Genomic DNA, 12,485 nt, shown 5'->3' on the forward strand with positions numbered 1-12,485 from the left:
ATTCTTATGGGTTTTCCTATGAATGTGATCTGCTTCTTTTCTGTAGCAGCTTTCAGTATATTATTCTTGTGCTGAATTTCTGAGATCTTGACTGTTATATGTCTCAGTATGTTCTTTATTGGGTTGAGGTTACTTGGTGTTCTGTATGCTTTGGTTACCTGGATGTCAAATTGTTTCTTCATATTTGGGAAGTTTTCTGCTATTACTTCTGCCCATATTTTTTTAATGTCATTTGTATTGACTCCATCTTTCTCATCGACACCTATTAGTCTCACATTGTTCATCTTTGCATTGTCTTGCAAGTGATGAATTATTTTTTCCTGCATCCTAGTTGTTTTTAAGAGATCTTTTCTTACCTTTTCACTAGCTGCACCAGCGTCTTCAAGATCTGAAACTGCATCTTCACTTTCACTCAAATTGTTTTACAAGCTTGTGATTGAGATTTTAAATTCCTCTGTATCTCTTTGACTCTGTTTCATACTATTTCTTTCCTGCATTGTTCATTCAAGGAATCCATCATTTTTCTAATCTCCTCTATTTTTTTAATCAGTATCTTCTTTAGAAGCAGTTATTCGTTTACTGCAGAGTTTTTTTCAGATTGCGTTTCCTTCATGTGTTTCCGTATTTGATTCTTTGCTTCAGATGCTATGAGTTCAGAGATTTCTTTTTTATTTCAGACATTTAATTCTGCTCTTAGTTCCTCTATATCTTTCTGCTGTTGCTTATTTACTTTCGATGCTATTAATTCATACATTTCAGCAGAGCTAGTGTTCTCTTCATTTGCTCTGAGTGGGCATTGGGTTTCTCCATAGGTTTCTGCCTTTGGTTCTTTACTGCAGATGCTATTAATTCAGGAATTTCTTTTTTATTTCCGATCTGAGTTCCTCTATACCTTTCTGCAGTTGTTTCTTTATTTCAGAAGCTCTTGATTCATTGATTTCAGCTGTGTGATTCCCGATTTGTTCTGTGCTATTGTCCTCTGCACTTTGTTATGGGTGAGCTTGGGGTCTGAGATTGCATTTTGCTCCTTCTCGTTGTCATTTTGTATAGCACTGTCTTCTGACCTTTTGTGTAGAGCTTTGGTGTAGTTATAACTTTAGCACCTACTGAAATTCAGGTGCAGATCTACAAAGTTTGAATTTATCCAGCTGTGCCTGGCTTGGGTCTGGCTGCTGTGCTCAGCTCCTTTCTGCTGCCACCCTTGTGAGTGAACCTGTTGTGCCCCTCTGGCAAGATGTTCTGCTCTTGGACTAGCTGGGTGGTTCTGTCCCCTACTCTGTCTGCACGGACTGCAGCTGCAGAGTTTCACCCCAGGCCTGTATGCCAAGCCTAAGCTGAGTCTGAAGGGGATAAGAGGGAGTAGGTGTGAGGGGAAGCTGTCTTACACACTCACTGGGCCTGGGCTGGGGATGGATCTGGGGCTCCTGAGAACGCGACAGAAGTTCTCACTTATAGGGTGTGAGGGGGAGCTGCGGAGTGGTGCTGGGAGGGTCTCAAGGGCGCAGAAGAGGGTCTCACGCTGCACCTGAGTTTGGAGCAGATAGGTCCTGCAGGCGCAAGGTAGCCAGAAGCTCTCCCACACACTCGTGGGCCTGGGCTAGGGCTGGATCTTGGGGTCGACCCCAGAAGTTTGAGAAAGCCAGGAATGTGGATCATCTAAGAAAAGCTGCAAGAAGGAAGCAAAGTAGGCCTAAGAGAGAAGCCATGGGAGCTACCACCAAAAGTGTTATAGAGGTGGAGCCACAAGGAGCTTGCAGTTTGTGACAGATTGCTTCAGATGTCCCACATGGAGCTACAGGACTTAATGTTTGCCTTGCTGAATTTTGGACTTGCTTTGGTCCCAATGCTTTGTATCCTACTGTTTGTACCTTTTGGAATGGTAAATTTTTTTTGGTGCCATTGAATGTTGGGAGTGTTTAACTCTTCATTCATATAGGGACTCACAGCTAAGAGTTTGCCTTATATTTCAGGGAAGACTTGAGACTTGGACTTTTCAGCAATGCTGAAACTCTTTAGGATTTTGGCAACTCTTAGAGATGGACTAAAATGCCTGTTTCAAAAAGGGATATGTGCGCATCTTTGGTGGGGGGCAGAGGTGGAATGTTATGGTTTGTGTCTAGTTGTTCCCCCAAAACTTCATGCAGTCACTGGAGTAGGCTTCTAGAATTTGTGATTAATTCATGACCTAATGCTGTGATTGTGGGTGTGAGTAATACCCCTGCCCTGGGGTGGATAGCCTGAACATAAGGAAGGGAGAGAGGCTTAGTAACTGCTACCACTGCTCCTCCTTTTGTTCTTTGCTGTTTTTTGTTTGTTTTTTTCCTTCCATGAGCTGCTGCCCTCTGTCATGTGCAACTCTGCCTTGGAGCCAACTGAGTATGGACTGAAACCTCTACTGTGAACTAAATAAACCTTTCCGTCCCTAATTTTGGGTGTTAGGTATTTTGTCCCAGTGACAAAGAAAAAAGTAACTGAGACAGAGGCAAATCAGAGAATTTAGAGTGGGAAGGTGTGGCTGTCATCTGACCTGATCTTCTTTTTCATTTTAGATTATTTTTTAAAAAACATTGTGTGATACGTAACAATACTGTTTATTTGTGTCTTTGAGGCCAGTGGCTTTCTTCAGGTGCTTCTTGACTAACTCTTCACCTGTAACATGGGAGCCTAATGTAGAGCCACACACACATTGTGTGTGTGTGTGTGTGTGATACTTGGAATTGAATTTAGGGCCTCTGTGTGTGTATGTGTGATACTTGGAATTGAATTGAGGCCCTCGCACTTACCAGGCAGGCACTTACGCCACTGAGCTATCTCCCCTGCATGGGAGCCTAATGTACCAACTAGGGACTGGGTCTACAGTGGAGCATTGGTCATGAGTCTCCCTATGAAAGGAGTTGCTATTAGTGGAGGATCTTTTGACTGCAGTGTCTGCTGTTTCCCCTCAGATGGGTCAGATTCCCCAGTAAGGCTTCTGCTATAGCTTGCCCCTGAGTGAAAGACCGCTTTTATTCTTTCAGACAGTGCTGATTGGTTTCACAAGTCTGAGAACAGTCTAAAAACCACTGAATTGTACATTTTAAAGGGGTGTGTTGGGTTGACAGCTTGTGGTCAACTTGTAACACCCAGCTGAACTGAACCAGCATGGTGCTGGGTGTAGGTGGTCCACCTGAGGATTGTTGCTAACAACATGAAAATGGCAAGAGGAAAGAAGCTCTGAGAGAGGCTGTTGGTTCTCCTGAGGACCTTGTCATACTGACTTTCTTGATATGAACATGGCTGTTCTTGTTCAAGGAGCTTGAGACCCTTTTGTTGCTGAGAATGTCTGTGGTTCACTTTAGGGGAGTTCTGGTCCTTACTTTGAGCATCGCTTCCTGCTCCAGAGGGATGATGGTGCACTGTTCAATGTCCTGGAGAAGCTTGTCATGCTGACTTTCACTTAGCAAGACCTCAAAATACATCTCTATTGTACACAAATGATTACTCCTTTTTTATGACTAATTCCCCATTGTATAGATACAGTATGTTTTATTTATTCATTTTTTGATAAACATTTGGGTCTTGCTGTTTTAGTGTTAGAAATTCCATTTACAGGGTTGGGGCTTCAAAAAACAGTGCAGTTTGACTTGGATATTTAATCACCATCTTTCTTCCTAACTGTACTGGAAATGGTTTGTGAGTTTTCTGCTACTTTCAGCAGACCTTACATATATTGGTATTGGGTATGAGTTAGAAGTAGTGGCAGACAAGTCCTATCTAATCTTGTGGGGTTTCTATATTTGCAGGGCTTCGTTTGTATTTTCAATGTTGAAAGTAAAAATCTTGATCCTTACACATATGCTCTACCACTAAGCTATAGTTCAGGTCTTTAAATTTTATTTTGAGCCTGCGTCTCTTAAGTCACCTGGATTTGAATTTGGTCTTATCTAAGCTTCCTGAGTAGTTAGTATTGCAGGTGTGTGCCATCATATGCATGTCTCATCTTGTCATCTATAAAATAAAGCTAAATAAGTAGACTAAGCTCAGTGTTCCCTAAGCGGGGATGGGCCTCCTTTCACTATTCTGCAGGACATGGGAAGTAGCATGGTGCCGACAGCACATAGGCCCAGGGTTGGGCAACACACAATTGGTCTGGCAAATGACCTTCATTTTCTTGGTCTGTTAAAACCAAGAAAAACAGAACACAGTCCTTTGATAGGTGTACCTTAGGATAGATAGTCTGTTAGACCTGTGTCAAGAAGGAGACCTGAATTAACAGCTCAATTGAAGAAAAATACTTCTCAAATTATTCTTTTAACAATTTTACAGATTACTGCAGTTTTTAAACCCTGATCCTTTGAGAGCTGGTGGAATCTCTGATCTACAGCAGGTACTACAGGCCCTATAAAAGTTAAATAGTACAGAAAACTCTTTATACTTAAAATCCTTCTTCCTTCCAGTCTTGATATTAGAAGATAAACTCCTTAGGTTGGCAACTTTGTCTAAAGACATTCTTTAAAAATTATCTAGTGTTGTATTGCATGGGAAAATATTTTTTATTTGGTTAAATGATCTCATATTGGTACTTTTGGTGTTTTTCAGGAACCATATATACCTAAGATTTTGCATGGAAAGCTTGTATTTCTTCTGTTTAAAGTCCTCTGTGCTAATGGCTGAGGGCAGATACTTGTTCTTTAATGCCTGTATTACTTAGTTGCAGAAGCTGAAGTCAGGCACAAAGCAGCCTGACATAGTCCTCCGGAGCAAGATTGAACCCTGCCTAACCATTGACAGTTCACCACTATCTGAAGACCTGAAAAAGGTGACCATGCTCTTATATATAAACTCATGAAGAAATACTGATATTTTCTAATATAGCAGTGTGTGTTGCTGAAGATTGAATCCAGGACCTTGTGTGTACTAGGCCAGTGCTGTACCACTTAGCCACACTATAGATTTTTCTTTATATAAACAGTTCTAAGATTGTGTTGTATAGTTTATTTGTTTTTTTGAAATTCTCCTAAGTTTTTATTACTACTTTATTTATTTATTTATTTATTTATGGAACCAGGGATCACACTCACAAAATTGTGCTTGCCAGGCAGATGCTTATGCTGCTGAGCTATTATTTATTCTTAAGTACAGGTTAATATCTTATAAATACATAATTCTTTTGTGGAGAAGCTGTTGTATCTCCATAAACCTTCTTCTGAAATAAGTTTGAAACAGAGCCACAGAAGAAGCAACAGGTTGCCAAGGCAACTATGATATAATTCTTAACCATTCTTTCCAAATTTGCTTCATAGATTTCTGGTTTCACTTGGTGAATTGACTGTAAATCTTATCTGTTTCTTTCCTGACTAGAAAAAGGTTAAAACTGTTTTTTAAAGATAGGAAGATAAAAAGCGTAAGGGTGAGCAAAAAGTCTTAAGGGGAAAGAGATTTCTATAGGTTTTTTAAAAACGAAACAGCAGTCATTGTGTTGTTCGACAGAAGACATTGGAAGATTTCCTGGAAAAGTTGATGGCCCTAGAGGAGTAACCTTGAAGGATGCTGTGTATGGTTTAATTATGAAATGTCCCTCAAAGATGCTTGTACTGAGGTCTTAGTACACTATGCAGTAGTGTTCAGATTGAACACTAGAGAGGTGACTGAGCTTCTTCAGTGAGATCATAATTTTATGGCATTATTGGGAGATGAATGATGGAAACAGGAGGTGGGGCTTAAGTGAAAGGAGTAGATCATGGTGGGAGTGACCTTGAGGACTATGTTTGGTCCTCAGTCTATCCTCTCTTGCTTTTTCCATTTTTCTCTCCTGCCTAGCTGCCATGAGAAGAGCACTTTGGCTCCACCATGCCCTTCCACCTCACCTCAGGCTCATAGTAGTGGAACCAGTCAATTATGAACTGAAACCTCTGAAACTGAGCTAAGATGAGTCTTTCCTCTTTAAGTGATTTTCTTAGGAATTTGGTTATAGTGATAAAAAGCTAATACAGATACTGGTTAAAATTCCCTAGTAAACGTACCTGGTGCCTTGTGTTCCAGCAGTGATGTGACATTTACACAGTTGCAGGTTTACCTGTCCATAAAACTTCTTGTCAGGTTTCAGTGTTTTTAATATGAACGAACATCAGGAATCACAGACATGTGAAGAAAGACTTTGCATTAAAAAACAACAACAACAACATGCAGGATGTGGTGGTGCTCACATATAATCCTAGCACTTGGGAGGCTGAGACAGAAGGATTGCCATGAGTTTGAGGCCAGCCTGTGCTACACAGTGAGTTTAAAGCCAGTCTGTACTACATATAGAAACCCTGTCTCAAAAATGAATGAATGAGACCAGAACAAATTCTGAAGGAAACAAACAATGCAGGAATAGGAAAAAAATGTTAGAAAATAAGTGTTGCCAGTACAGTCACAAGTACCTGTAGTCCCAGGTACATGCTACTTGGGAAGCAGACACAAGATTGCAAGTTTGTCTACTCTGGGCAGCTTAGTGGCTTAGCAAGAGCCTATCCTAAAAACTAAAAGGTACCATGTGATACAGCTCAGTATGAAGACCCTGAGTTTAATCCCCAATACTGTTCCTAGCCTCCCCCACCCCAATCTCAGTGTTCAGAGGTGGTCCTGTATTCATTTAACAATAACAAATGTAAGCCAGGTTTGGTGGCCCGTGCCCATATTCCCAGCACTAAGGAGGCTGAAGAGGTGGGCAATCATGAGTTTGAGGTCAACTTGCACTACATAATGAGAGCTTATTTTTTTAAAAAACCCCAAAACCTGGTGACAATTACAACATATACTATGTTGTAACTTTCTTTTTCAATAGAGAAAAGCAGAAAATAAAAAGTTCAAAATGATATAGAAGCTTTAAACAATGACATGTTTTTAAAAATTACAGGTATGAGATATAAAATAGAAGTTCACAGAAAATAGAAAGCATAGATGGAAAAGGAAAAATGAATTTGTGGCTCCACTTGAGATTCAGTATTTGAAAAAGAAATTTCTAGAAAGACTTAAGGGAAATAGTAGCTAATTCTCTAGGGAGTGTCATGTGAACATTTTGTGGACCTAATGGATATGCTGAATTTATACCACCACAGTCTGTACCTGAAGACAGCATAGCTGATGAACAGATATTAAATACATGGCTGTGAAGCATCTAATCTCAGGGCTTTGGAGACCTGGAAACTTCTCAAGGAAAAGTCAGTTTCACCATGAGTCTAGAAGCCAGCCTGGTCTCCCCAGCGACCTCTGAGCAGCGTGGAATTTTGCACTCTAAAGAGAAGCTATTTTAGCTTTCAGGTTCAGACTTACAAACCAGTGAAATGTGAGAGTATAATAAAGATATTTTTACTTAAGTAGAGTCTCTCAAAAAAGGACCTTCCTTGTGCCTTTTGTGAAGAAGCTACAGAAATATCTTCTTCACAAAACAAAGCATACCAGGGAAGACTACAGAGGTTGCAGACAGAGGAAGCTCCTGGGTAAACAGCAGATTAAGCTGTGTCATTCCAGCCAAAGTTCAGGATTCTGTGGAGGAAGATGTCAGAGATGGTGTGAGGATAAGCTCACCCTTTTGGAAAATATGAATTTGTGATTGGAGAACTCTGTTGGAACATTTGGGTTTTAGTGGTAGTAACAGAAAAATAAGCAAAATGTTTTTAACAAAGCTTTACAAGTGAGGCTGTTAGATTGGCAGATTATTAGAAGTATAAACAAAGTATCATCTGATCAGTGGACTACCTATTGGACCTTTATATTTTGGGGTCCAGAAAACTAGTCATAAAATAAGAGTTTGGTGTGGAGAAAAGATTCCTGGGACTTACCAGGTTGGTATTAGAACCTCTTTGTTACATACTGATAATTGGAGTAAAGGGAGCAGGGAGTGGAACTTTTATCTTTTCTACTTTCCAGTAACTTTGGTTGTTGACTTATTTTTTTGTAGGCTCTTCAGAGAAAGAAGTTCCCAGGACCTAGCTACACTGAATCTTACTCTTGGCCTCCCATAGCACGAGGCTGTGATGTGGTTGTCATTTCCCACTGTGGAAAGGACCCTTTGTTGTACCTTCCACCATTGCTTACCATGTTACAAATGGGGGGCTGCTATAAGTCATTGCCAAGTAGAAATGGAGTAAGTTGACAGTTTTATTTCACAATAAATGGATTAAATATTTGTTTTAAAATTATATACCTGTGCCTTGGTAAATTCAGGTTATATTACTTGGCTTGGTTTCCAGACTGCCAGAACAAAAGCTGTTTTAAGAGAATGTTAGCCTCTCTCTTCTCCTGGCCACCAGTCTTTATCCTGAGCCCCATTTGTGGGCCACTGGCAGGGTAAAAGAGTTCTGCTTTTTAGAGATGAACATAGAATTTATGTAATGATGTCACTGGCCTTAATTCATGTAACTGTCATGGTAGCCGTATAGGCAGGTAGTCTTATCCTCATTTTATTTTATTATTTTGTAAGAGTAGGAAGAATTTATTGAGAAAAAGAAAGCTTCTGTCTGAGAAGGGAGAGAAGGGGTCAATAAAGTGGTTTGCTCACCAACCCTGCTTCTTAAGGGTGGTTCTTGAGCAGAGTCATGAGGTGAGGCAGCCTAAGGTAGGACAGAACTATAACTAGTCAATATTATAAGTATTGTCACTTAGGTAATAATTGAGCTAATGAGATGGGACAACACTGTGGTCAGCCAAGAAACACACAACAAGTATAGTCACTTGGGGAATATTAATTAAATGGGAGATCAAATAGAGAAACAAGTTACATAGCATGCGCACATGGGCAAAGACTTAACTGGAAAGGGTGGGTTAAGGAAGTTTGGTTCTTCACTCCAAGATGATTGATGCCTACTTAGAATATCAATCACTGCTGTTCATCCCTAGGGAAAGTATAGGGGTGAGTAGTTCTGCTTTTTCTTGAAGCATGGCAGTCAGGGACTGTGCCTTCAGCCAAAACAACAGTCTTCTGCATTGGCCTTTTGAGGAACCAGCCCTGCCCATAATATTCCTACTTAACTTAGCTATCTATAATATTCTGAAGAAGTACCCCTAATTGCTATGAGGGCAAGGATAAAAGATGGATCTGGCTCCTTCCAGCTGAAGAGAGTCTTAGTTGTGATTGGCAGTCAGAGAAACTCCACAGGCATTTGTCTAAAGCCCCTCAATAGGTTCTTGAGTGGTTGTACAACTTTCAGTCTGGAGGAAACAAGGCCACAGAAAAATTTATGTATGGGTCAAATAATAAAATCAACAGGATAATTGCAAATATAGCCAACAAAGATTTCCATCAGGAGGAGCCAGTAATAACGTTCCATAAAGAGGATAAGGATAAAGTCCTGGGGATTTAAAAATGTAACATCATTACCTTGTTGTCTAATATCTTGAACAGCTGTTGAGATATTAGTAGGAAGATCAGGCATGTACATACAACATTCAGCTTTTATAATTGCACAAGTTAGAATGTCTTGGGCTACTGTTAGAATGTCTGATGTCATCTGATTTTTGGAGAACAGCTTGCCTCATTAATTTTACTTGCTCGTTCAGAAGAAAGAGATTAGTAGAGTGTTGTTTAAGGCCTGCTGAGTACAGTTACATAAGGCCTTGATTGTTGCATGATGTACTCTAACCCTAAGGAAGGGATAAAGATAGAAGCTAAATGATACCAGTGAGACACATTTTAAGACCATTGATGTCTTCTATCCATTTTAAGCATGAGAAAATTCAGTTTGTAAAAATTTGTTGGGATGAATTTTAACAACTTGACAACTTAATTCTTGACAAGAGTTAGAAGTGGGATTAGAAGTTGATTTTTGGTTGTCTTTGCTGCATATTCCATAAATTACTTTATAGTACTGCACAGTGTTTCATAATCCTACTTTTTCCATGTGTAAGAATCTGAAAATAACTGAAAAGATAATAGAAGCAAAATGGGAAATGAGGACCAGATGGTAGTGGGTAGTGACATCCGCTTTGGCTCTCAGGAGAACTGATAGATATAAAACCTCCATCCTAGGTCCTCCTGGCACAAAGGATGCATTACGTGCATGGTTTCACCATACATCACATCGAGAGGAGAAACATAGCTATAGGAAAACATACCTAGAGTTGCATTTAGAAAATATCATTTTTCTAATTGTGTTATACCCTTGATGTTTCCTTTTGAAATTTGCTCTAGTTAATCTATTGACTTAATCAAATTAAATGAATGCATCTGTACTCCTTAAATTAGCAGTATAGATGAAATTTGATGAGATGCAATTTGTATGGCAGTGGAACCCTGGCTAGGCATAGAGAAGAATGTCAGGCCTTGGCCTTTGTATCTCCTTGACCAATTCCATTTCGCCACGGTTAGCCTGCTTTCAGGCCTGTGGCTGACACTCAGTGGAACTGCCTGAAGGAAAGAAGAGGTTTGGCTTATGTTCAGTGACTAGAAAGCATGTGTTCATGAGGGTGTCTGGCATGTAGCAGTGGGCTAGTGGAGGGCAGGGTTCAGAAGGTAATTTGCTGAAGAAGAAAGGTGTTCGCCTTTTAGGGCCCCTTTTAGGAAGCAGTGAGTTGATCATCATGCCTAAGAATGGGAAACCTAGATTCAAGTCCTGTTGTTACCATGTAGTAGTTGTGAGCCCCGGGCAACTGATTTCTGTATGCCTTAGACTCCTCATCTGTGAAATGGGTTCTACTGTGTAAGAGTATTTTATAACATAAATTACTTAATATTTGTAAGGTACTTAGTTTAAGTCCTAGAAAAACCTAGCTCATCAATGTATCTAAATCAATCTTACTGAAATTATACTTTTCCACTTTTATAACAGTAGCAAAAATTTAATATAATGCTTTTTCTATACAAGAAGTTACCCTAGAGGCTTAACATATGAGGTGGATCAAAAAATACAGTGTTTTTAGACTTTAAAAAATTTATTACAGTAAAAGATAAATTGCCATTAATCCCCCTCAAAATACTCCTTCCTTTGAACAGACTTACCCCATTGTTCTCACCACTTTCTGAAGTAGTTCTGAAAGTCCTCTTTTGTATCTTTAATTGCACTGTCTTGGCTGCCTTAATGTCCTGAATAGATTCAAAACATTTGTTTTCTGTGGCCATTTTGACTTTGGAAAAGAGCTAGTGGTTGCTCCATGCCAGATTTGATAGAGAAGGACACACCATAATGTTTCTGTAGGGCTGCCTTTCTGTCGCATGGCACTTAACAGTGACATATTTTTAATCACACCTTGTAAAGACATGAAAAAAGACTTCCAGAACTGCTTCAGAAAGTGGTTGGGTTAGTGGGATAAGTATGCTTGAAATGAGGGGGAGTATTTTAAGTTTGACTGATGGTATTTTGTCTTTTACTGTAATAAATTTTAAAAATTTAAACATTTACTGTAGTTTTCAATTTGATTCCTAAACACTGTCCATAATTATGTGAATTTGTCTTTGCAGCCTCTTGTAATAATTGTGTGCCCTGGGTGGAAAAAGGCCCAATTAACTTTTGAATTATTGGGAGACTACAGCATGTCCTCCAGGCCTCTTCATCCTATGTTCTTAACAATTGGACTTCACAAAGATGAAGCCAAAAATATGAAGCTTCCGAGGGGATGTAAGCATGCTTTCCTAGTTGTTTGAATTCCCTGTAGAAGACAGCAGAATCCTGGGATTGCAGATGATGTAGCATGTATGGTGCTGCAGCTGGTGATCACTAGTCCAGAACTTCCTTGTCAGTTACATGGAAGTATTGATGATGAAAATTCAATCTGGACCTGTATCTATTTCATGGATAAAACTCCATGATTTGATTTGGTTGCCAGTTTTCTGCTGACCACTCGTTGGTTGTTAGATGCTGGACATGCAGTGTTGCATGTACTCCTGCCTTCTAGGAGTACAGAACTGGCAAGGACCCAGGGATTAGAGGTCGAGGTTGGGGTTGGGGATTGCCTCATCTACCAGAGCAGACAGACAACTTCTAAAAAGTATATGATATCTCAGCAAAGGAAATGTTGGAAATCCTTTGGAAAATCTGAACTGTTCATTGCTTTTTATTTTAAAATGTAGGTGATGTGATAGTCACAACACCACATAGCCTCCTGAGACTTCTTGCATACCAGAGCTTGTTATTTCTTAGAGTCTGTCACCTGGTTTTGGATGAGGTGGACATACTACTTTCTGAAGCTAATGAACAAGTAAGTACAACATTGATTTGGATTCATTACTATTCAGAATATATATTTTACCAATATATTAACTGTTTCCAGGAATTAGTGAAGTCTCTAGTTCAGAGTAAATGGGTTGATATCAAAAAAGGTTTTTTCTTTTAATTTCTTCCAAATGTTCACTTTCTCTTTTAAGAGCAAAAATTCTTTCCCAAGAAGATTTCAGAAATATTTAATTAATACTTTTCTGATTATAGAAACATTTTTGTTTTTAAGAACTTGAGAAATAGAGACAAACATTTGGAAAAAAAAATCCCAACACTGATAATCTTATACTCAGAGGTAATCACTTTCTTTTT

The 12,485-nt window shown here is 39.4% G+C and overlaps 1 protein-coding gene across 1 annotated transcript in view; it reads left to right on the forward strand.

The window, feature by feature from the left end:
* LOC101583148 (putative ATP-dependent RNA helicase TDRD12) overlaps nucleotides 1–4,828 on the forward strand; it is a 57,402-nt gene extending 52,574 nt beyond the window's left edge. Inside the window, exons 12-13 of the mRNA XM_023721661.1 lie at nucleotides 4,306–4,366; nucleotides 4,691–4,828. Coding sequence (XP_023577429.1) covers nucleotides 4,306–4,366; nucleotides 4,691–4,828 — 199 coding nt within the window. The remainder of the gene's footprint in view (nucleotides 1–4,305; nucleotides 4,367–4,690) is intronic.
* The last annotated feature ends 7,657 nt before the right edge of the window (nucleotides 4,829–12,485 follow it).

Source organism: Octodon degus, unplaced genomic scaffold (genome assembly GCF_000260255.1).
Source record: "Octodon degus isolate 3935 unplaced genomic scaffold, OctDeg1.0 scaffold00083, whole genome shotgun sequence".
In the NCBI taxonomy this organism is placed as follows: domain Eukaryota; kingdom Metazoa; phylum Chordata; class Mammalia; order Rodentia; family Octodontidae; genus Octodon; species Octodon degus.